Below are 25,619 nucleotides of genomic sequence, written 5' to 3' on the forward strand. Positions count from 1 at the left end.
GTGTATATATATATATATATATATATATATATATACACACACACACATACACACACACACACACACATACACACACATACACATATATACACATATGGGGCTTCCCAGGTGGTGTAGTGGTAAAGAATCCACCTGCCAATGCAAGAGACATGTGTTTGATCCCTAGGTCAGGAAGATTCCTGGAGAAGTAAACAGCAATCCACTCCAGTATTCTCACCTATAAAATCCCATGAACAGAGGAGCCTGGCGGGCTACAGTCCATGAGGTTGCAAAGAGTCAGACATGAATGAGTGCATATATATATATATATATATATTCACACACACACACACACACACAAAGGAATACTCAGTCACTCAGTCATAAAAAAGAATGAAATAATACCATCTGCAGCAAAATGAATGGATCTAGAGATGCTCCTACTAAGTGAAGTAAGCTCGACAAAGTATCACATTATATTGCTTACATGTGGAATCTAAAACAAAAAAATGATACAAATGAACTTATATAAAAAGAACTTATATGCAAAACAGTAACAGACCCAACAACATAAAAAATAAACTTGTTACCAAAGGGGAAGGGTGCTGATGTGTATGTGCTCAGTCGTGTCCAACTCTTTGTGACCCCACGGACTGTAGCCCACCAGGCTCCTCTGTCCATGGGATTTTCCAGGCAAGAATACTGGAGTGGGTTGCCATTTCCTCCTCCAGTGGATCGTCCCAACCCAGGGATCAAACCCACATTCCTTGTGTCTCCTGCATTGGGCAGGTGAGTTCTCTACCACTACTGCCACCTGGAAAAGGGAAGGAGAGTAAATTAGGAGTTTGGGAGTAACAAATACACACTGCTATATACAAAACAGATAAACAAGGACCTACTTCTACAGCACAGGGAACTATACTCAGTATTTTCTAATAACCTATAAGGGAAAAGAATCTTACACACACACACACACGTATAAAATGAATCACTCTGCCGTACACCTGAAACTAACACAACACTGCAAATCAACTACACTTCAATTAAAAACAATTTTTTAATAAAATAAAAAGGACTTGGCTGCATATGTATTTAAAATGTACCAGTTACCTTCTAACTGAAAATTCTACATTATTGCAAAAATTTAATCATGTAGCACACAGCACGGAGTACAAGAGCATTTAGCAAAGACTACAGATTTTACAGAATTTTTAAATAAAAGGCTAATTACTAATTACAAACACTCAGGTCATACAGAGTAAAAATTTGCCTTTGTTTCACAGCAAATCATTCAAAACATTCAAATCACCCCTTCACAGCCACTACAGGTTATCACTAACAATGGCAGTGAGGATAACAGATCAACTGTTGGGCTGAAAACATACTTCTTTTGTATAGTCACAAGTTACTTTGGCATGCATCCAGTATACCTATCACTTGATATAGATATTTCAGCATTTCAAAGCTCTGATGGCAAATCAAAAACAAAAGCAGCTTCTTTGAGACTAAGCAGATCTCTAATACAAAGCTGAAGACTTCCATGGAATATAATGCTGCACAGAGTAAAGTCTCCTTAAAGCACCAAGATTAGCACATCAATCTTTTTGGTTGAGTAAAAACACTGAAATTTAGTGACACAAAATTATGGCCTGAAGAAATTAGGTATTAAAAAGAAACTAGAAGTGAGTAAAAACTCAACTACTTATCACAGAGCTAGGACTGAACTGGGGGGTAACTGAAATTCCTCTATTATAATCTTTTTAATCTTTATTTCTGTTTCTCTACCTAAAAGGGGGTGAATAAGCACAGAATACAATCACTTAGTATAGGAGCAGGAAGGGCGAATCAGAATGAGCACAGTAGACCAGCACAAGGACAACAGGAAAGAAGCAGAACTCTGTCAGCGGAAAGTGCAGGGAATATTGTGGAGGGAAATGGAGAAAGGCTGTGTACTTTCAAAGGAACCCACAAAAGGGTTTTTCTCTTCTCGTGGATCTGTCTCTCAGTGTCATATTTGTAGTCCGTACTCACAATTCTTTTGATCAACATTAACAGAAATGAAGTTATAAAGAGAAGAAAGTAAGTAAATACAAATAGGAGAGGCTAATGAAAGAAATATTATTCTTGGCATTAAAATAATGTCCCAAAGGTCTCCAAATCTTCCAGTATAGATTAAAAAATACCTGATGTGTTGAAATAAGTATTGACAACGTACCAAAAATTAAATAGTACACAAACTGGGATTTTATTATAGGGACCTGGTTAATTAGTAAAAATACGAATGGAGGCAGTGCTATAAAAAACAAACGAGAAAAGATTACCAATAGCAAACACACTCAGGAAATCATAAATAAAAAAACATGGAGAATTCCCATATGGAAATTCCATTTCCATACTATTTTTTAATTGTCCTAGGTCAAAAGGACAGAGAAATGTTACAGGATTGGGAATGTGTGATTGAATTATAGAAGAGGAGTGCCAAAAACCCTTTTATAAAGGAAAATAGTCAATTAATATGATTTTAGTACATGCGGTAAAACCTCACTGAGCTGGCCATTTACAAAAAGTTTTGTTTTGCTTCTAACACTAATAAATGAAAAGCTTTTCAAATTTCTCTAAAGTAAAAGCCTAAGACCAAGACTTAAGAGTTACATGAACACACAATAAAAATGGGGAAAAAGGCCAAGGAGGGTTGAGGGCATAGGAGGTCATGGGGAGAAGTCCAGCTCAGCTCAGCTGAAACGACTGAAATAATTCATTGATAGTACTGGAAGAAGAGACATGATAAACCTGAAAGAAGCTCTGGTATTTACGGAATAGGACGACTCTAAGCAATTCATGAGCTCCTCTCTTTGGAATAACATCAGAGCATCTGCCACAACTGATGCAAAAAAACTCTTATTTGGAAATGACCAATGATGTAATTTGTCATGCTAATAATGCAATTTATAACTTACTTCTCTAACTGCCTTTCTTCCTTCTCTAACTGCCTTCAGGTTGGTTTTCAGAGTTCATTAGCATTTTTATCAGAAAGCCAGACAGTGAACTGAAGAAAGCAAATAAAATGAAACTTCCAGTCTGTCTGATGTCACTACTTGTTAGCATCTCTGGGAAAAGGCTAAACAAAGATCTAATGGGAAAATGTTTAATTAATCGCAGATTTCATATATATTTGCTAATGTACATTCTGTCTCAATACCCTCAGGGAACTTAATACAGGATTTATTCTTTTAGAAATAAATGTAGGGAAAAACTATCAGGAGAAGACACACACATCCATACTGCTCCCAGATGCTCTAAAAAGGCATTTCAATGAAAAAAAGCACTGTCTTTTCAACAATTGGAGAAGGCAATGGCACCCCACTCCAGTACTCTTGCCTGGAAAATCCCATGGACGGAGGAGCCTGGTAGGCTGCAGTCCATGGGATGGCCAAGAGTCGGACACAACTGAGTGACTTCACTTTCACTTTTCACTTGCATGCATTGGAGAAGGAAATGGCAACCCACTCCAGTGTTCTTGCCTGGAGAATCCCAGGGGCGGGGGAGCCTGGTGGGCTGACGTCTATGGGGTTGCACAAAGTCAGACACGACTGAAGTGGCTTAGCTTAGCTTAGCTTTCAACAAGTGGAACTAAAATGACTAAATAACCATACATTAAAAAAATGAACCTTACTCCACTTCTCACAGACAAAAATAATTCAAAATGGATCAGAAACATTAGTATAAAACCTAAAAGTATGACACTTTTATCTTAAAAAATAAGAAAAAATCTTTGTGACCTTGGGTTAGAAAGAGTCCTTAGATAATACATCAAAAGCATGATCCATAAAAGAAAAAAATGATAAACTAGATTTCACCAAAATTGAAAACCACTGTTTTTTAAAGTAAAATGGTAATAGACTAAAAAGATAAACCAAAATGGAAAAAACTTTCTTCCCATCAAATATCTAATAAGACTTTTATCCACAATATATCCACTTTTATCCACAAAATAACTTCCAAAATCCAAAAATAAAACATTTTTTAAAAATAGGATGGTTAAACAGTTCACTAAAGAAAATATATGAATGGCAAATAAGCACATGAAAAGGTACACAAAATCATTAGTTGTGAGGGAAATGCAAACTGAAACCACAATAAGACAACCATGATATACCTATTAGAATGGGCATGGGGAAACTAACAATGCCATGTGCTGGTAACCACTTTTCAAACACTGCTGATGGGAATGCAAAACAATAAAGCCGCCAAGTAAAACAATCTGGCATTTTCTTACGAAGTTAAACATACATTAACCATATGACCCAGCAATTACTCTCATGTATTTATCTAAGAGAAATGAATATTTATTTTCTTACAAAGCTATATACAAATGTTTTTAGTAGTTTTAACCATCATCAGCAAAAATGGAAAATAATCCAAATGTCTTTAAACTAAACTGGTGCACTGGTAACATTCACTAAGTGCAGTGGAATTCTACTCAGCAATTAAAAATGCATTATGCTAAATCAAAAAAAGCAGATTCAAAGGCCTCATGCTGTATGATTCCATTTTCAGCATTCTGAAAAGGCAAAAACTACAGGGACAGAAAACAAAATCAATGATTGTTGCCAAGTACTAGAAGCAGAGGGAGGAGCTGACCACAAGAGGATCTGGGATGGGAGGAACCTGTGTGGTGTTAGTTACAAGGACCACAGGCATCCATCAAAACTTAAGAGCTGTACATTAAAAAGGAAAAAGTTTACTGTATGCAAATGACAGCTCTTTAAAAAAAAAAATCATACCCGCATTCAATTAAAACAGAACACAAGGATAAGAAGTATAAAGTAATGATCTGTCTCCATTCTGTACTTTATAAATACAAGCACCACTGTTAATTTTCCACAGTATCTTTCTCAGAGGAAACTGAGCTCTTGCTGAAGTTAACAAATTTGCACTGATATTCATAGACACTCAACGATAAGACAGATCTCAGTGATAAAATTTTGCCTCATGATTTAGACCAACAAATGTGGTGGCCATGTCCCAACTGTTTTCAAATGAATAGCTTCATTAACACTGAAGGAGGAGAGGTAATGCCTACAATAAAGCCTTAGTCTGAAAGGTTCTGGTTTACGCCTACCTTTGGCACTATTTGTGAAAGCTGCTGGACATCCATTGCATCTATTTCTTCTCCTGAGACTGACTGGGAGGTTTTGGAATATAATCCCAGACGACTAGCTAAAGTGAAATGGGAAAGAAAACATAATTAACCAAACTGCTTTTGCTTGATAGGCTAGTCAACATAATGCTCACTTAACGATGTTATTAACTCACTTTCTCTTTAAAAGTATAAAACATCCTTGTATCAAGGGATTACAAGACAAGACTATGGTAAGACAGATAAAACCGAATTAGTAAAAAGTCTTGAGTTTTCTGTTTGACTCTTTTTGCTTAAATTCAAGAATAAAGAGTTTTCTCAATTCGACCCTAAGAATTTAAACTTAGGTACCATACCTAAGAATTTAAACAAGGCCATGTGGGTTCTGCTTAAGAGCTCAATTTTAATGAAGATTAAGAGTGCTTTTTAACTAAAAAACCAGGCAAGATGGTGGCTCATCTGAGGTATTATGTGCATGTCTGCTCAGTTGCTCAGTCATATCCAACTCTTTGTGACCTCAAAGACTGAGGCCCACCAGGCTGCTCTGTCCATGGGATTTTCCTGGCAAAAATACTGGAGTGGGTTGCCATTTCCTCCTCCAGGGGCTCTTTCCAACCCAGGGATGGAACCCACCTCTCCTGCAATGACAGGCAGATTCTTTACCACTGTGCCACCTGGGAATCCCATGAAGTATCATGTAGTTTTATGTAAATGAAAATAAACACTGAGAAATTTCTCTAGAAATAATCTTCCCAACAATGGTATGTTTTCAGTGACGTATTCTTCTTAAAGTGTGAAATTCTTGTCTTAGTCTCTTTCCATATTAGTAAGAATTAATGAACTTTAGCACATTTTAAATTTATCAGTATGAATTATAGTTTACAGGTTCTGGAAGATTAACTTCCATGTCCATTTCTTCCCCTTGTATTTGGTAAAGTATCTTAAATGGCATTCAAACAACATAGGCATATATGTGATCAGACGATGGAAATATAGACACAAGCTATTTTCTTTCAAGTCAGGTACAAAGTCTGCTCTTAAAAAATTATATTCAAGTTGAAAGAAAAACTAAATATCATAATTTCATGCATTCTTTCACATTTATGATCTAGTGCTTTTAGTCATCAGAATGGTGTACTAGTAGACTAAAAATAATCAACTATCCTTTTATGAATATAATAATGTGATTTCACAATGCTTTAATTATTTTCAACTAAAAGTATTATTTTTTTAACTAAAATAAAATCTCACCCACAATTTTATAGTGTATGAGCAAACAAAAGCATCAGTTTTTAAACTGTATAGCTCAATATTTTGTAAACACACTTCATGTCTAATGCTCCACTATGCTCTGCAGTAATTTAAGAAAAACTAACAAAAACGAAAGAAGCAGCCTAGTTATACCGATGGCAACTGCAGTCTCCTGTGAGTCTCCAGTAATCATTTTTATTGATACTCCCGAGGCAATGAGTGTTGTAACGGCTTCTTTCACACCAGTTCTAGGAGGATCAATGATTCCCACCAGGCCAAGGAATGTCAGTTGTCCCAATTCAGGACCAGAAGCCAAAGCAAGAACTTGGGAGATAAAATCCAAAAAGAAAATGTGAATCACAGAAACATTAGAATTTACTTTATAAAATCTGGAGGCCATAACACTTCTCACTCAGATAAATCACTTAGGACTAGAAAGTCATTGCAGTAATAACAGAAATTTTAAAAATCAAAACTTCTTACGTGCAAAGATACTACAGTTTAATGGTTCTTGATATGGAATTTCTTTAAATTATTAAAAATTAAACGGAATAAGACTACACAACTGTTAAGCAGAGAAAGCGGGAGAGGAACAAATAGGAATGTTTTCACATAGCAAAACTTGCAGCCCCTTTCAGTAGAAACTATTGACTCTTAAGAAAATACAATTAATTATTTGGAAAAGTATAGGTTTGTTGAGCTTTAAAGTCAATTTTAAACAGACATCTTTGAATAGTGATTTCTACTATTGTATCTTCATCTTTCCATCTTACAGGTCTTCAGCATAATTCAATAGCTTGAAGTTTTAAAAGGCTATATTAATTAGACAACATGCAACAATTTTGTACACAACAAACTCTGGAAGATACAGTTAACCTGTAAAGTAATTGTAAAACCACTAATACCAACAAGAGTTTATATTCTCTCTTTCTTTCTATATTAACAGGTGTTTCTTATTCATACCTTTGGTTCTCTTAAAACTACATAAATAATACCACCATCAGATCAGATAAGATCATATCAGTCGCTCAGTCGTGTCCGACTCTTCGCGACCCCACGAATCGCAGCACTACCACCCTTTATAGTTAGTTTCCTATCATCCTTAGAACTTAAGATACAGGACAAAGTGCTATTCATTTCCAGATACATTTAGCTTATTCTCAGAATTCCAGAACTTTGGCAGTAGCTGCCTTTTTAGCCAGAGGGATGTGTCTACATCTGGGATATTATACTAAAAGACTGAACAACTTACCAAACACACACACACACACACACACAAAGCACACAAACTAAACATATGTATCTCGTGGGGTAACTGAAAAGCCCCAGAGAGACCACAGGAAGTATCTATCCTTACTCAAGCACAAGGTATGAAGGATAAGATACATTTGGAAAACCATGGTTAGAGGCAAATGACTTCCAACACAAAATCTATGGAGATATGAGCCCCACCAAAAGCTTTCACTCTGGAGGGAATAAGCCACATGACAGTTCCTGTGTTGGAACAGAGGAAGATGGCAACAGAAGGGGGAAGTGAGTATCAACCCATGTGTCAGCAAATTCTAAGCAAGGGACACCAGCTCCTGGCACCCTCAGTGGATGGATGGTATCAGCCCAGAGGTCAGTATTTTGTATTTATTTGTTTGCTTCTTTAGCATAAATGAAGATCTAATGCTACTGTATGGGACAAAGGTATGTAGACCTTTTCATGTGAAGGATCCCCAACTCCCTCCTTTATATTTGAAACATAAAAGCAAAATATATTCCAATTTTAAAATTAACAACCACATGTATTTTAAGAAACTTAGGTTTTATAAGGTACAAGATAAGTTCATATCAAGTTAAACTTAAAATCTTTATTCATTTATTCTTTACTTTTCATCATGGCAATTTCAGCAGGGGGAGGAAAATGGAGCATAAGAAGAGGAAGAGATGTGAAGCAAGAGATGGATGCCCAGAATGTTTCCCAGAGCCTGTGAAACAAAGATGTGCTCCACACCATGTCTGGTCCATTTCACAAAGTTACCACACCAAACCACACATACACAAAGCTCCACAATCTTTCAGATTAAGAGAACTAGGCCTCCCCACCTCCCCCCACCAAAAAACTGTGACGCTTCTGTTAAAAAAAATTAAGGAAAACAGGGAGCACATACCATACTTTTAAGATTCTATAAATGCAAGTCAACTCAAAACCCTCTAGCTGTGAGCTACTAAGAATAACAAAACACTGCCCTCAAAGGAAGCCACAAGAATATCTTCCTAAACCTACACTATAAGAACAGAAGTCCTGTAAATCTATGGTTCACCTTGCTTAAGTGAACCATGATTAAGAATACTTTTTACATACTTGTTTCCTGCTCCCAGAATTGTGGCGCTTGACTTTTGTTTTGTAAATAATAATAAAATTAAGGAAGCCAACTCTTGTAATTTCCTTGAGAAAGACTACAGAAGTGCATGCATGCATGTGTGCATGCACCCATGGGCGCATATTCCCCACAAGCCAGAACGTAAAGACCAGGAATGGCCCTGACCCCTGATCTTCAACCCTACCCATGCTGATGTGTGTGTGCCCAGCTGACCCCCTCTCCCTATCACTGTCCAGTCAGCAGCATTTCACAAAGCCAAGTCTGGACAACTCTTTCCTCTCTGGTGACAGACGGGAAGGAGTCAGCAACTACCTCAGTTTAAAGAATTAGAGATTTAAGTCTCTTAATATTTAGTAAAGAATTTCAAATTAATAAACAAGACCAAGTGATGACATACGGAAGGAGTAACATCACTTTACTTCCATTCATTACCCTTCTCACAAGATAAACTTGTCTAAAATGAAATTTCTGTCAGCTGCTCAGAAGACCACTGCAGATCTCTAAGAACTAGAAGTTTCATATTTAGCTATGTTTCCAACTTATGTTCTAGGGGCCAATTAGTCAACTAAAACCTAGCATTTCAGAAATGGCAGGGCTCTACAAAGCCTGCGTAGAGCTGGGCAGCTCAGATGTGAAGCACGAATCCATCTGCAGTTAGCAGCACTACCTCTCCACCAAGGTGACTGTGCGGACATGGACTTACCTCTGAGCCCTGCAGAGCCCATCTGGGCCTTCTCTTGCTGGTACAGATCTCTCTGCTGCTGGGTGAGTGTCAAGGTCTGTCCTTTGCTGTGATATGTAGTACAATACTTAATCACCTGTTCATAAGCACCCTTCATAAAACAAATCTCTGGTCTGTCCTAAGAAAAAACAGAGCAAATAAATTCAAGTTAGTTTTAATTCATATATATCAGCCATTGGGGTCAAAAACAAGCAGCATGGATTCCCATAATACACAGAGAAGTAACTCAAGATAGCACTTGAACTCTGATGATTAAAAGTTCATGAGAGAGCTTTCTGCATCCTTTTTAGAACACAGCATCTACTCTACCCCTTCAACCTCCATACTGAAGGTACGTCTACACTCAGCTCCATACTCTGAGATCTGAGCTCATAACATAACAGGAGAGGTCTAACATCAGCCCACGAACAATGGTTCAGGCTTTCTACAATGCTGTTACATGCATATATGTGACTCCATTTAATGCTCACAACAAGCTTGCAATTGTGGGTATTAGCAGACTTTTTATCTTGGTTAAGTAATATTCAAAAGCTTACAATGAAAACCTGCAGTCCCCTGCCCAACCTCCTCACCTCCAGTCCTATGCTCCACAGAGGCAAACCAATTTTAACTCTTCTGGCTGTTGTCCTGGGTACTTATTGTCATGTTTTAAATTACATTTTTACAGCTACTTTTCTACTTGTCAGTTTATACTGTCTGCTGTGACAGGTGATAGTCAGGCCACCCCCACTCCCTATTCCTTCTCTCTCCATTGTTCTAATACACACAGAACAAGAATCACCAGTGTTCTGCTCACTTTCTAACTCCTCACTGCTGAGCCAAGTGGCCACCAGAACAGTTCACAAATGTCTCAGCTCTCCTTGGAGGCACGTGGCAGAAATGTATTTCCTGCCCCTCTGTACCACTCTGAAGTCAGATGTGATTTGCTTTGGCGAATAAACATAAGTAGTACTTGTGTCTCTTCCAAGTACTACTTGTGGTGATTCATTTACTACTACTGGTGATTTATGAACCAGTCCATAATGTGGCCCTCCTCTGTCCCTGGTACAACAGTATGAGCTCACACTGAGAGGAGCATCCATCTCCCTGGTCCCTGGGTAAGAAGATGCAGCAGAGGCGGCAGAAAGGTATAATGTTCTTTCCATGGCCTATTATAAGCCAAATACATTTCTTCCTGTTCAAGTTTTGTCTTTCATACAGTTAATAATTGCCTCTTTTTTTATTTGCTTAGTTTCCTTTACACTTATTACTAATTAATTCCAAGCTCTCCATGTCATATTATGAAGCACCTCTCAATGTATTCTGCACATGATCCAATGAGCAGGTAAGCTATTACTCCTCCCATATGATGTCTGAGGAACTCCCGCCTTTCCTTTTCTAGCTCATTTCCAGGCTTGCTACACAATTGGCATCCTGGAGCTTCCCTTCACTCCTCCACTGGTCAGAACTCACTGGATTCTAAGTCTCCCTTTAGTGTATATTCTTACCTTGGAATAACTTATCCATCAATATCGCTCTAAGAAAAGGTATGTGGGCTATGCATTTTGAGACTTGTGTGAAAACATTTTTATTTCACCCCCACATATGTAAGTTCAGCTGGGAAGAGACTTCCTCTCAGTTGAAGGCTCAATCACCTCCCAGCCTCTAGTGTGCAGAGTTGCATCTGGAAAGCCTAAGAAGCCACTTAATTCCTAATCTGTATGTATACTCCCTCCCCCTTGCCCTTCCTCCCCACCCTAACAACCTCTGAAATTGTTTAGAATTCTCTCTCAGTGCCCTCAAATTACTTGAATCAGGGGCTTTGGTGTGTTTATTTCCTCACCCCCACCCCTCTGTAACCCACTCACTGTGCAAAGCAGCCAGTGGGCAATTTTATTCTAGAAACTGAAGTTCTCCCTCTAGAAAATCTCCTGATGTTGTTCAACTCTTGTCATTTTCTGTCACCACTATTATGTGGATGTTGGAACTCCTACATCTATTTTCTGATTTTCACATCTTATCTTTTATATTGTCCACCTTTTTGACTTCTCTAGTTTCTGATAGACTCCTTCACTTTATTTGAAAAACAATCTATTTAAAGTATTTTGTTGTCATTTTTCATGGTCTCTGGAAATCTTCTTTAAAACCCAGCACTTTGTTTCTCTGAGATCCCTTTCTCTGCTGGCTTGGTCTGCATCTTTTATACTGAAGACCCTCCCCAAGGCTCTCACAACCCCTGTCTGTCTGTTTACATTCAAGACCGAAGCAAATAAAGGTCTAGAAACTCCATGGGTACTGCAGGGTTTATCAACTGATGGCCCTCACAGTGGAGTGATGAGACAAAGGCCAGGAGCAGGGAAACTCTTCTGGTGAACAAAGAGCTTACGCAGGACCACTCCATACTGTAGGGATCTCCCCAGAACCAGTCAGCTTCTCTGAAACTCTTCCATCTTCTGACACAAAGAATGAGGATATGGGGAGACCTGCCCCTGCAGGCATTCTGAGAAAGGAGAGTTAGTAGCCCGGACAACAACTTTCCCTTAATCATCCTGTGTTTAGTCTTAAAGCGTAATTCTGCCTTCTATGCTTGTGCCCTGGATAAGATTTCTGGTCTGGCCTCAAAAAATAGAAAAGGTACATGGAACATTTCTATGGGCTCCTTATGAAGAATTTCAACCTGACCTCCTGTTTTTAGCTCTGTATTTTAGGCCTCACCTTTAAAAGATAAACTAATAAAAGAGGAAGTATAGGAAAGTCTTATCTTTTATTCATTGGTTGTCATTTTGGTAGGTTCCAGGGAGAGAGCAGAGATAAATACAGACTGATTGTTGTTCAGTCACTAAGTCATGTCCGACTCTTTGTGACCCTTTGGACTACAACATCCCAGGTTTCCCTGTCTTCACTGTCTCCCAGAGTTTGTTCAAATGGCCACTGAGTTAGTAATGCTATGTAACCATCTCAATGTCTGTCACCTTCTTCTCCATTTGCCTTCAATCTTTCCCAGCATCATCTTTTACAGTGAGTCTGCTCTTCGAATCACATGGCCAAAAATACTGTAGCTTCAGCTTCAGTATCAGTCCTTCTAATGAATATTCAGGGTTTATTTCCTTCAGGATTGACTGGTTTGACCTCTTTACAGTCCAAGGGACTCTCAAACATATTCTCTAGCACTATAATTCAAAAGCATCAATTCTTCAGCACTCAGACTTCTTTATGGTTCTACTTTCACATCAGTAAATGACTACTGGAAAAACCATAGCTCTAACCTATACAGAACTTTGCAGGCAAAGTGATGTCTCTGCTTTTTAATACACTGTCTAAGTTTATCATAGCTTTGCTTCTAAGGAGCAAGCGTCTTTTAATTTCATGGCAGCAATCACTGTCCTCAGTGATTTTGGAGCCCAGGCAAAGAAAGTCTGTCACTGTTTCCATTTTTCCCCAACTATTTGCCTAAAGTGATGGGACTGGATGCCATGATCTTAGTTTTTGTGAATGCTGAGTTAGTTTTAAGACAGTTTTTTCACTCTCCTCTTTCACCCTCATCAAGAGGTTCTTTAGTTCTTCCTAACTTTCTGCCATTAGAGTGGTACCATCTACATATCTGAGGCTGTTGATACTGTTCCCCACTATCTTGATTCCAGCTTGGGATTCATCCAGCCTGGCATTTTATTCGCATGATGTACCCTGGATATAAGTTAAATAAGCAGGGTGACAATAGATAGCCTTGATGCACTCTTTTCCCAATTTGGAACCAGTCCATTGTTCCATGTAGGGTTCAAACTGTTTCTTCAGGTTTCTCAGGAGGCAAGGAAGGTGATCTGGTATCCCATCTCTTTCAGAATTTTCCAGTTTGTTATGACCCACGCGGACAAAGGCTTTAGCATATGCAGTCAATGAAGCAGACACAGATGTTTTTCTGGAACTCTTTGCTTTTTTGATGATCCAATGGATGTTGGCAATTTGATCTCTAGTTCCTCTGCCTTTTCTAAATCTAGCTTGAACACTGGAAGTTCTTGGTTGAAGCCTAGCTTGGAGAATTTTGAGCATTACTTTGCTAGCGTGTGAAATGAGTACAATTGTGCAGTAGTTTGAATATTCTTTGGCGTTTGGGACTGGAATGAAAAGTGATCTTTTCCATTCCTGTGGCCACTGCTGAGTTTTCCAAATTTGCTGACATACTGGGTACAGCACTTTAATATCATTATCTTTTAGGATTTTAAATAGCTCAGCTGGAATTGTACTCTGCTTTTCCCCAGTAGCATATTGGACACCTTCCCACCTAGGGGGAGGGCTCATCTTCCAGTGTAATATCTTTTTGCCTTTTCATACTGTTAATGGGGTTCTTGCAGCAAGAATACTGGAGTGCTTTCCATTTCTTCCTCCAGTGGACCATGTTTTGACAGAACTCTTCACTATGACTCATCCCTCTTGGGTGGCCCTGCAAAGAATGGCTCATAGCTTCTTTGAGTTATGCAAGCCCCTTCACCACGACAAGGCTGTGATCCATGAAGAGGAAATGCAGGCTGTGAATTCAAGTGAAAGTCCCCTAAAGACAAACTACTTGATCCTGGGCAGCTTTTAAATTGATAAGTTTTTCCTGTCTATGCCAGGCTGACCTCTTCTAGATCCTGAGTCAGGTCAATGGATTTGGGTTCTGTTAGTTACACTGGTTGATTTGTTTTATAGGAAAAACTCATCAGCAAATAGGAAGAAAAGTCAAGCAGTTTTTCCAGATTTATTACCTGCCACTCTGTACTTCTACCCCGCAACTGAAAAGATTTAATATACAAGTGAGGCTAGTATATTTTAAATTGCTGAAGTCAAATCTTAAAACTTCACATGGGCCACATTACCTTGAAGTAGTGTGTGATCATATATAAAATATAAAAAACAGACCTTCCAAATAAACTCATATACATATTCTTTCTATATCACTATATGGACAAGGGATATCAACTGAAAATTATCTAATTCTGATGCAATTTTTGAAAGCTTAGATTACAAAGCTTAAAGTAACAGCCATTTTATTTTTTATAGTTTTGTTTCCAAATGTCCCCCTTCTCTGAGGTTCATAAAAGTTCCTTTAAACACTAAACAGAAATTTATTCTTCCCCTCATCATCAGTTTCTGGCACAAGTTTAGTGTTGGGCAATTTAAAACCAATGTTTCCTACTTATTAGAAGTAAGAGGGAATCCTCTCCCTAATTCCCATCTACAGAGATGTAATTGGTTTCAAATGTTTGTTCACAGGCAGAAACACATAACCAATTACTAATTCCTAATAAAGAAAATATAAAAATAACAACTATATATTTTTCAGGGCAAAGTAAGTTTACACATCAAGCTGGTAATAGCAACTGTAAGTGATATGATTATACAATGTAGATTTCATGACTCAATACATTGTGTAAAAATTTCTAAAGCACCTAGAAATACGGGAGAATTTTGATATATCAGTGTATTTCATTTTGCCAGTTTGTAAGCTGGACCAACTAACATGAATCATACACATTTGGTAACCACTCTTCCGCAAGAGAATATGGTTCTGTTCAGTCAGAAGACAATACATTCTTCAGTGGAAGAACACAGACAACAGTCGGTCAGCAGAAACTTGTCACCAAGAATAAAAAACGTGTCAAAAGACTGATGTCACAAGCTCCAGGACACTGAGACCAGCCTCCAGCTCCTTTCAGTTGTTTGCTCACATAGCAAAACTGACATGTTTGTGCATAAATTCAAAGAGAACACAAAACAACCAGGGCTGAGTCTACTATGAATGACACACACTTCAGAGCTGGTCTGCGTTATGGTCTATGACAGCTTAAATCTAAAGGTGCATAGTAAATGAAAAATAGTAGTCAAACAATTCAGAGTAAGTTTTCTGTAAATGGAAAGATACCTGCTGTGTTCGGTGCACACACTTAACAGCCATCCACTTCTGCTCAGAGCTAAAAGGGTATTCAGCTTTTCTGATATAATCCTGTTGAAGTCCATCAAGACCCATCTATATGGCACAAAAGAAAAGTTAATTCTCACCAATTCTTTTTCCTTTAACAAAGAAACAAGAGTCACAACTTGCAGGGAAGCAGGTTAGAGATACCTGGATTATCTTCAAACAGCAGCACTCCATCTATACCATACTTCTCTGAAAAGCAGCATACATGTTCAGTGTGAAAGCCTGGGCATATAGATAGTCCAGGGCACACTACTGAACTATGTGCAGAGCAAAATTTCAACACTGACTACATTAAAATCTCAACTGGCTCAAACTCTGGGAGGAAGTAGGGTAAGAAAGAAAGGTATCCAGCCAATACATACTGTATAATCAATAGAAGTTTCAAACTCAACTCCTCGATTCTCAAACAGGGTAGATACTCAAATCTACCCTGCCTGCTGCTGCCATCCTATACCCTCTCGCCCCACCACTGACACACTGACTACTACTAATGCCATGCAGTAGTATGACATTAAAATTATTCCAAAATACTACTCAAAAATATTCTTCAAATTATTCAAAAATCAAGTTTACTGCTCCTTCCTGGCTTTTAAAGGTCCTGCAGTAACCCATCACACAGCCAACTCAACAAGCCTCTAGGCCATTCAAACTGTTCATTTCACCTAGGCTAACCAATTCAAAAGTCACAATCCAGTCTACCCTTATGTATTCCTCAAGCTTTTATTCTTCCTCTTCACCTAGCTTACACCCCACTCCAACCCTATCTAAATCCCTCTTTCCTTTCAAAGTTCAGGTTCCAAGTCTTAAAGTGCACTCTTCTGATACGTGGCTCAGTGTTAAGACTGTCTGCTTCCTTGGTCTGCCTTTCATTTGTTCCAGTCTGTTACTACTGAATTCCTACCTAAACTGTGAGGTCCCCACCCATAAACAGGTGGTTTCATGTTCTTTATTTCTCAAAAGGAGAAAGTTAAACACAATAAATTTCAATATTTTTAAAAAGTGATACTATGCTATTTTTAGTTACAAGGAAAACAAATGGTAAAGGAAAAAGGAAAGTGACTTCTCGTTAAAGAAGTAGATACATTATAAAACCATCAATTTGACTTTATCAAATCAATATTATAACAGCCTACATTTCTATACTGAATCTCAACAGAAGCAACCTCATTCAGAGGCATCCTATTTTATACACGTTTCCTAAAACTGCTCTTAAAAGCAGTTTTATTTTTGTTATGGGAGTGCCAGGTTGGACTTTTAGGTTTCTCATTTAATCAACCGTAGGACTTAGAAAAGGAGATTAACTGGGGTAGAGTCACTGAGATTAGCACCCTTTCTTCCCAACAGAAACACTATCTCTACATTAATTTTAAGAAATTAATAATGGAAGGAAAGGGAAGACTGGAAAAAGAAAAGCTGATTTCTCATCTTGGCCTTAATACCTTTACATGGAAATACTAAAGAATGTTGCCTATTTCATGTTTGAAAATTGGCACTTATCAGCAATTACACATATTTATAAAACTTTTCATACAACACTCTGAATATTACGAAAAACAACAGCATTTCTTTGTAAGAATAAACCCATCACTGGTCATTAGTCTGTATGCTGCATGTAGGAGATAGAAAGTTATAGTGAAAACCCTCATGCTCTGTATTTCCAGAAAGACTACAATTGGTTCCCAAAAGGCAGTACAAACTATGAAATCCTGTGCGTCTTCTTCACTCCACACCTAAAAGCCAGCAACACTCAAATCCATGGGTTCATATTCTCTTGTGAGAGTGATGTTTTCACATGTCAAAGAAGAGAGGACCAGGCACATACCTTCATTGCAAGAGCAATTAAGGCTCCTTCCGTTGGTTTTCCCATTAGAGTGTTATTTCTAATTACAGCATCATTGCACACACAGCCAGCCTAAGAGAAACACACAACTATGAACCCATCACTGAATCCTAAGTCATTATGAAGAAAGCCACTTTCTTAAAAAGAAAGCAGTATTTACCTCAACAATTCTACTAACAGATGGGTTATAGAATCCATGAACAACATCACCATCAACAATCACTTCCCCAAATGGATTGTAGCCAACTCCAGTAACCTACGGAACATAAAGTAGGGTCAATAATACACTACAGTAGGCAGTGACAATACTTATGAAAACAGAAAAGTGATGAGCTGTGTTCATCATGACACTATTAAAAGTAGAGAAGCATTTAAATTTATCTAAAAGAACATTTAATAGTAAAAGGAATAGATAGTAATTTTCACTACAATGATAAACCTACAGTTAATTCCATACAAATAATTAACTGTTATGCTAATTATAATACATAGTACATTGTAAGTAAACAATATAATTGCTAATATAACCTTCTATTGCTTCTACTTACAACATATTATTAAAAAGGGAAAATAAACCATGAAAATCTCTATATATAAGTGAGTTTAAATTTACATAACATTACATTTATAGGTGTGTGTGTATGTGTGTGTGTTAGTCACTCAGTCGTGTCCAACTCTTTGCGACTCATGAACTGTAGCCCATCAGGCTCCTCTGTCTATGGAATTCTCCAGGCAAGAATACTAGAGTAGGTTGCCATTCCCTTCTCTAGGAGACCTTCCCGACCCAAGGATTGAACTCAGGTCTCCTGCATTGTAGGAAGATTCTTTACCATCTGAACCACCAGGGAAGTCCTACATTTATATAACACTACAATTTGCAAAGAATTCCAATCTATTACATTTGACATTTGTGACAAACCTATGACCTAGACAAAAACAGAGTTCATTTTGTAAATATGCAAAGCTCAGAGATAAGTGATTTACCCTAGCACTTACCAACTACTTTAACATAGTATGCTACACACCAATTTTAAAAATCAGAGACGGAGACAAGTCAGATACTTACATATTGCGACAACAAGCCAAGCCAAATACAAGCTAAAGTTCACGATAAAAATAAGGCAGTTTAAGGGAATTAACAGTTAATGCTTAACATACAAAATTCTGGGCTTAAAACACAAGATAAATTTATATCCTACCTTTCACACCTGGACCATATAAGCACATGTAAACCCAATGACCCTTCTGAATCATCCAGAAAAGACACATCCAACAACACAGCACTGGGTATCCTAACCAAATCTAACACCCTAAATATACAGTCTCATTTTGAGGCCTAGTAAACTAGGATTAAATAGACCCAAGTACAACTTCTGTTAATTTGTGAAATTCTTCCTTTGTTCACAGAACTGGCTTTAAATACATTTTAAAATACTGTTCCCATAACAAGTAGTATTAATGAAAATTCCAGTCAGAAATTCTGCCACAACTAGCTGAGATTGAAACTTGTCCTCATACAGCTTCAAAATTAACCAATGTACATACACTAACATGCACTTCAGGGGCCACTCATATACAATTTTTAAAGTAGAATAATTCATGCATTCATTTATTCTTTCAACAAGTATGTACTACTACAAAGCAGACCCTGTGCTGGGCACCAGAATTTCTGCTCTATTATGCTCAGGGCATCATGGGAAGAGAGACAGAGGACTTCACCTAAACAAAGAGGGAGGGAGCTATGAAAACATGCACCACAGGGTGAGTTCTAGGTGATCAGCAAAGCTTCTCTGAAGGAATGGGTTAGAAATGAGGTGCAAAGGATGAAGGTGCAGAAAAGGTGCATAAACTGTTTAGGACAGTTTAATGTTTAGGACATTAAACTGTCCTAAACAGTGAGAACAGCACCAAACGTCCTTAAGTAGGAGCAATTCTGTCACACTGCAAGAACCAGAAAGTCAGTGTACTTGGTCTATGGAAAGCCAAGGGGAGATACAGATTGAGGAAGGAAGTATGGGACAGAACCCAGAGCCGTGAGCAGCCCCACTTCAGGACCCTGGTCATAATGGGAAGCCATTAAAGCATCTTCACTTAAGGAATTCTGAGAGGTTCCTTTGTTGCAGATAGAGCAAGGGTCCAGAGTCTGGTAACAGATGGATGTAGAGACAGACAGAAAGGGTTTGAGGGAGATCAACATTTCTGCACTGAACAGCTGGAGCAGGATCAAGACTTGGGAGAATTACCCGGGATGGAAAAATACTCAGCTGTCAACTAACTTGCACCCTTGTGAAGACACTGGAATGGTTAGGAATTCTAAACACCAAGACTCCTAAAAAGGAATTCTGCTGTTAAAAAAAACATCTACAGTACCTCAGCACGCAGGCCATCCGAAGTAAATATGTGGGTAACAGTCATTTCATTCTTGGTCAGGGTTCCAGTCTTATCTGAACAAATCACATTACAGCAACCTGAAGAATAAATCACTATAAGTCACAAGAGTCATTTAAAAAAAATGAAAGTTTACACTGAAAACAAATTTAAGATTCTAGAAAACTGCCTTGCTTCTCTGAATATTGTAAAACTCAAGCTCATGGATAATTTTAGGTTGTTTTCTCTAATCATGTTTACTTATCATAAGGTAATTTCTGGAATTAAAAAGATACTGATAAATGCTTTTTTTTTTTTTTTTTTGAGAAAGCTACTTGATATCAACTCTATATAGCAACTTTATACATTTTCTAGAAAGTTTCAAGGTTACCTAAATATAAACTCATGTAATTTTTTCAGCAAGTATTTTAAGGAATTTTTGCCTTCTCAATATTAAACTACAAACTAGAAGCTAAATTTAACATTTTTGAATTCCTAAATAAAAAGAACCTTCATAACATACATAAAGTTACCAAAATTTTCGTATCATACATATAATTACATTATAGCAATATAACTACTATATACTTACTGTTCTTAATAAATTCAATTCAAGAATGACAGTTTAGGATCTATCATTATCAATTATTTTTCTTGAGATGTCAAACAAGAATAAATCTCTGTAATTCTACAGTTTCATGTTACTTCATTTTAATATATATATATTTTCTATTGTAGTATAGTTGACTTACAATGTTTCAAGTACATAGCAAGGTGGTTCAGTTATACAAATCACATTTATTATTTTTTAAATTATTGTCCATCATAGGTTATTACAAGATATTGACCATGGTTCCTTATGCTATATAGTACACCTCTGCTGCTTGTTGTACACTATTTTTTAATTAGAAATCTAGCATTCTATTCATAGTAAGTCAAACAAGCAGAACCAAAATGTTGTAATTTTTTTAACTGGGCAAAAATTCATGTTATGTTCAAAAAACTATAAAGCATATATATTATGTATACCAAAGCTTTTCTACAATGCTTGATAAAGACCTGAAAAAGAACATCCAAAAAATACTGGATATATTGGAGAACATAAACTAAATGAAATGGGAGCACTGAATGTGAAATAGAAAAACTGAAACAAACTAGGTAGAGCATCATATAGTCCAGTTGTTTTTAAAAATGATTGCTCATTTGAAATTTATCTCAAGCTCTGGAGGAAAAAAAGCAATACCTGAGCATTTGGACTTTTCAAAACATTTCAAGATAATTCTGATCTACATTTAGGTTTTAAAAAGTGATCACAGGTTTTTCTAATAGAGCCTAATGTTGGTGATACAGAGTTCTACTATTCTTCTGTTGACCAATCATGATACAAAGGTATTAAGTAAGTTAAATAATCACAACAGTAAAAGATGTTTATCAGTTTTCACACTCAACAGCCAGACAAAAAATAAAAGATAACTATAATTGCAAGCCATAATAGGAACATGATTAATTTAACAATATAAAATAATTACATACAATTTGAGGTGGGGGGGTCAAGCAGAGTGATGTGGTAAGTGGAGTGCATACATGCACATGTTTTCATCCACCCAGCCAGTCTATGTCTTTGGTTGGTGCATTTAATCCATTTACATTTAAGGTAATTATTGATATGTATAAACCTGTTACCGTTTTCTTAATTGTTTTGGACTTATTTTCTGTAGGTATTTTCCTTCTCTTTTGTTTCCTGCCTAGAGAAGTTCCTTTAGTATTTGTTGTAAAGTTGGACTGGTGGTGCTGAATTCTTTTAACTTTTGCTTTTCTGGGAAAGCTTTTGATTTTGCCTTCAAATCTGAAGGGGAAATTTGCTGGGTATTCTTGGTTGCAAGTTCTTCCCTTTCATCATTTTAAATGTGGCGCCGCTGCCTCTGGCTTGAGAAATTTTGAGAATTTCAGCTGATACTTGATGGGAGTTCCCTTGTGTGATATTTGTCATTTTTCCCTTGTTGCTTTTAACATATTTTATCTATCTCTTTCATTTCTGTCTGTCTTGTGTGTTCCTCCTTGGCTTTATCCTGTCTGGGACTCTCTGTGCTTCCTGGACTTGGTTGACTATCTCCTTTCCCACATTAGTGAAGTTTTCAGCTATTATCTCTTCAAATATTTTCTCAGGTCCTTTCTCTCTTCCTTCTCCTTTTGGGACCCCTGTAATGAGAATGTTGGTGCATTTAAGTTGTCCCAGAGATCTCTTAGGCTGTCTTTATTTCTTTTCATTCTTTTTTCTGTATTCTGTTCTGTGGCAGTGATTTCCATCATTCTGTCCTCCAAGTCATTTATCCATTCTTCTGCTTCAGTTATTCTGTGATTGATTCCTTCTAGTGTATTATTCATCTCGGTTTGCTTGTTCTCTAGTTCTTTCAGGTCTTTGGTAAACATTTCTTGCATCTTCTCCATTGTTTTCCCAAGATCCTGAATCATCTTCACTATCATTGTTCTAAATTCTTTTTCTGGAAGATTGCCTATCTCCACTTCATTTAGTTGTTCTTCTGAGATCTTACCTTGTCCCTTCATCTGGGACACAACTTTCTACTTTCTCATCCTAACTTTCTCGAAAGTGGTTTTTGTTTTAGCTGCTGTTGGGACTGTGTCTGTTCTTGCTTCTTCTGTCTGCCTACTGATGGAAGAGGCTAAGAGGCTTGCGTAAGCTTCCTGATGGGAGGGTGTGGCAGTGGGAAAAACCGGGTCTTGCTCTGGTGGGCAGAACCTTGTTCAGTAAAGCATTAATCCAATTATCTGCTGACGGTTGGGGTTGTCTCCCTTCCTGGTAGTTATCTGGCCCAAGGTGACCCAGCCCTAGGATCTAAGGCTCTATAGTAGAGTTAAAAGTGACCTCCAAGAGGAATTAGCCCAAGGAGGGACCTTCCCAGACTGCTACTACCAATGCCCCCATCCCTGTGGTGAGCCCCCACCCACACCTCCACAGGAGACCCTCCAACACTAGTGGGTATTTTTGGTTCAGTCTCCTATGGGGTCACTGTTCCTTTCCTCTGGGTCTTGGTGCAGGCAAGATTTTCTTTGTGCCCTCCAAAACTGGAGCCTCTCTTTCCCCTAGTCCTGTGGAAGTCCTATAATCAAATTCTTCGGGCCTTCAAGGTCAGATTACCTGGGGATTCTGAAAGAGTTAATTCCTAGGTAGGTTGATAAGGAGTCCAGGGCCCTCAAGAAGGAAAAAGGGACAAACTTTTTTTCCCTCTACATTCCTTCATCCTAGTCACATGTTTTTTTCTTAAGCTTTGAGTTTTTATGGCAACAATCTATTGCTTCCAAGACTAGTTTTCTTTAAGCCCAGAGCTAATGATTACACAAGAAAACAACTCATCTTACTCAAGGGTATGTTTTCCCTTACTATGGGTATGTTTTTCCTTACTTACTCTGTACTAATGATTATATAATAACAATGCATGTTGCTCCAGAACATGTTTCTTCTTAAGAACCTTCTGACTAATCCTGTTATCTTAAGATATATGTTGTGGGAGTGAATCTGGTAAGACCTTTCTATTGTTGGTTGTTAGTAACCAACATAAAAGTAACCAGAAAGTATGTAAGGCCTTGATAAGACTAGCCTGTGAGGCACTCTCTGCCCCCTTCTGATGTCTGTGTCAGAAGCTTTCTCTATCCCTTTTTTACTGTAATAAATCTTTTACCCCACCAAGTTTTGAGTGACTGAAGCCAAGTCTCTGGTCCCGAAGCAAAATTGTCTCCTTCAGATCATGAATCTGAACTGTTCACCATAAGCTATCAATTCCCATCCCTTTTGTCGGATCCCCAGGGTCAGAAGCCTGATGTGGGGTTCAGAATCTTCACAACAGTGCAAGAACTTTTTGGTATTATTGTTCTCCAGACTGTGCATCACTCACCCAGCAGGTATGGGCTTTGGTTTTTATCATGATTGTGCCATCCTACCATCTCATTGTGGCTTCTTGTTTGTCTTTGAACATGAGATATCATTTTTTGGTGGGTTTCAGTGTTCTCCTTCAACAGCTAGTTGCAATTTTGGTGCTCACACAGGAGATGAGCACGTGCATTTCCTTCTACTCTGCCATCCTGAACTGAAAGTCACTTTATTTTTTTTTAAACATGATTTAAGCATTAGAACACTCCATGATGCAGAAAGATTTAAAGTTCCCTTACCTGAGTGATATGAATTTTTAATGACCTTTTTTGGTTAGTAAAACCATCCTCAACATTGCTGTATGTCCACCACCACCATGTAAACCTCTAGCACAAAAGCTATAAAACCTTAAGATCTCTGTTAATGTAAACTAACATGTCAATGGACAAGTATGCTCTAACCAGAGACTTACCCAGAGTTTCAACAATAGGTAGTTTTTTCACAATCGCCCTCTTCTTCACCATTCTCATAACACCAAGGGCTAGAGTCACTGTGACCACAATGGGAAGACCTTCAGGAATTGCTGCTACAGCCAAACTGTAGCCAACAAAGACACAGCATTTAAGTATAAATTCAGTAGTACCCATAACAATAATTTCAATTAGCTGTTACTTAGAGACTAAATAATGTAAAATCAATGCTGTCAAACCCATAAAAGGCCTTACTTAGTATGTGGAAAAATTGATTAACATTTATTGGCTACCTACAAGCTACCAGATTAAGCACAGTGATTAAAGAATATACATTCTTACTTCACACTGCCTAGATTTCTACTCCAAGCTTCAATTTTTACCTTAAGCTATTATGCTACCACCCCTGTAGTTTAGTTTCCTCATCCATATATATAGTAACAGGTGTTCACACAAAAACTTGCACATGAATGTTCAAAGCACCATTATTCATACTCAAAAGATGGAAAGAGCCCAAATGTTCAACAATTGATGAATGTTAAATTGTGGTGTATGCCCGTACAAGGAAGCACATAAAAAAGAATAGAGTATGATTCATGCTAAAAATGGAAAAACCTTGAAAACATCATGCTAAGGAAAGCAGCAGGACACATGTTGCAAGATTTCACTTATATGAGATGTCAGGAATAAGCAAATCCAAAAAGACAGAAATCTGTTTAGTGGCTACCAGAAGGCAAGGAGAGGGCAGAATGGGGAATGAACAGGCACAGGGTTTTCTTTCAGGGGTGATTTAAAAGTTCCAACACTAGACGTTGGTGATGGTGGTAATGATGTTGGTGATGGTGGTAACAATATGAATGTACTTAACACCACTGTACTGCATACTTTAAAAGGGAGTATTTTACTGGTATGTGCATTTTATCACAACAAAAAATTACTTATTTCTCTTCATAATATTAAAAAAAAAAATTAAAATTAAAACTCCACTTGTCCCATTCCCGGTATTACCCCCTGACTCTGGCACAGATGAGGACAGGTAGGTACACATCCATCCTTCACTCTAACACTGCTCCCTGCACCCACCTCTACTGCTCAATTTCTATTACCAACTTTTTCTTTAGCATGATCTAACTTGTTTCTGCCCCCTTCTGATGTCTGTGTCAGAAGCTTTCTCTCTCTCTTTTATACTCTAATAAAACTTTATTACACAAAAGCTCTGAGCAATCAAGCCTGGTCACCAGCCCCAGATTCAATTCTTCTCCTCCGAAGGCCAAGAATCCCGGTGTCTTTTGTGGTTCAGCAGCAACCTTTCATCTTGAGGGCTTGTCTGAGATTCCTCAGGACAAGGTAAGGTGGTTTGGAGCTCTAGTTCTTTATTCTCCTAACAAACATGTTTTCTGCTGTACTTTACTAACTCTACAGTGTGCTTGTGTGAATGAATGGCACACTCTGTGCGAAGCAAATGAGGAGCCCTGCTCAGCGGTTCCGTGGTGACCTCATATGGCTTATGGCAGAAACCCTGTCAGGGGTTTATACCAACCTGCCAATGGACTTCCCTGGTGGCTCAGATGGTAAAATGTCTGCCTACAATGCGGGAGACCCAGATTCTATCCCTGGTCAGGAAGATCTGGAGAAGGAAA

The 25,619-nt window shown here is 37.9% G+C and overlaps 1 protein-coding gene across 4 annotated transcripts in view; it reads right to left on the bottom strand.

Annotated features, from left to right (window-relative positions):
• Nucleotides 1-25,619, bottom strand: part of ATP2C1 (ATPase secretory pathway Ca2+ transporting 1) — a 126,660-nt gene that overhangs the window by 11,702 nt on the left and 89,339 nt on the right. For all 4 annotated transcript variants that reach the window (XM_027546192.1, XM_027546209.1, XM_027546202.1 and 1 more), the window contains 8 exons: nt 23,982-24,106; nt 19,627-19,724; nt 17,417-17,512; nt 17,239-17,328; nt 15,360-15,464; nt 9,443-9,599; nt 6,524-6,694; nt 5,102-5,199 (listed from right to left, as the gene is read on the bottom strand). In XM_027546192.1, the coding sequence (XP_027401993.1) occupies nt 5,102-5,199; nt 6,524-6,694; nt 9,443-9,599; nt 15,360-15,464; nt 17,239-17,328; nt 17,417-17,512; nt 19,627-19,724; nt 23,982-24,106 (940 nt within the window). The remainder of the gene's footprint in view (nt 1-5,101; nt 5,200-6,523; nt 6,695-9,442; nt 9,600-15,359; nt 15,465-17,238; nt 17,329-17,416; nt 17,513-19,626; nt 19,725-23,981; nt 24,107-25,619) is intronic.

This window comes from Bos indicus x Bos taurus, chromosome 1 (genome assembly GCF_003369695.1).
Source record: "Bos indicus x Bos taurus breed Angus x Brahman F1 hybrid chromosome 1, Bos_hybrid_MaternalHap_v2.0, whole genome shotgun sequence".
Lineage (NCBI taxonomy): Eukaryota > Metazoa > Chordata > Mammalia > Artiodactyla > Bovidae > Bos > Bos indicus x Bos taurus.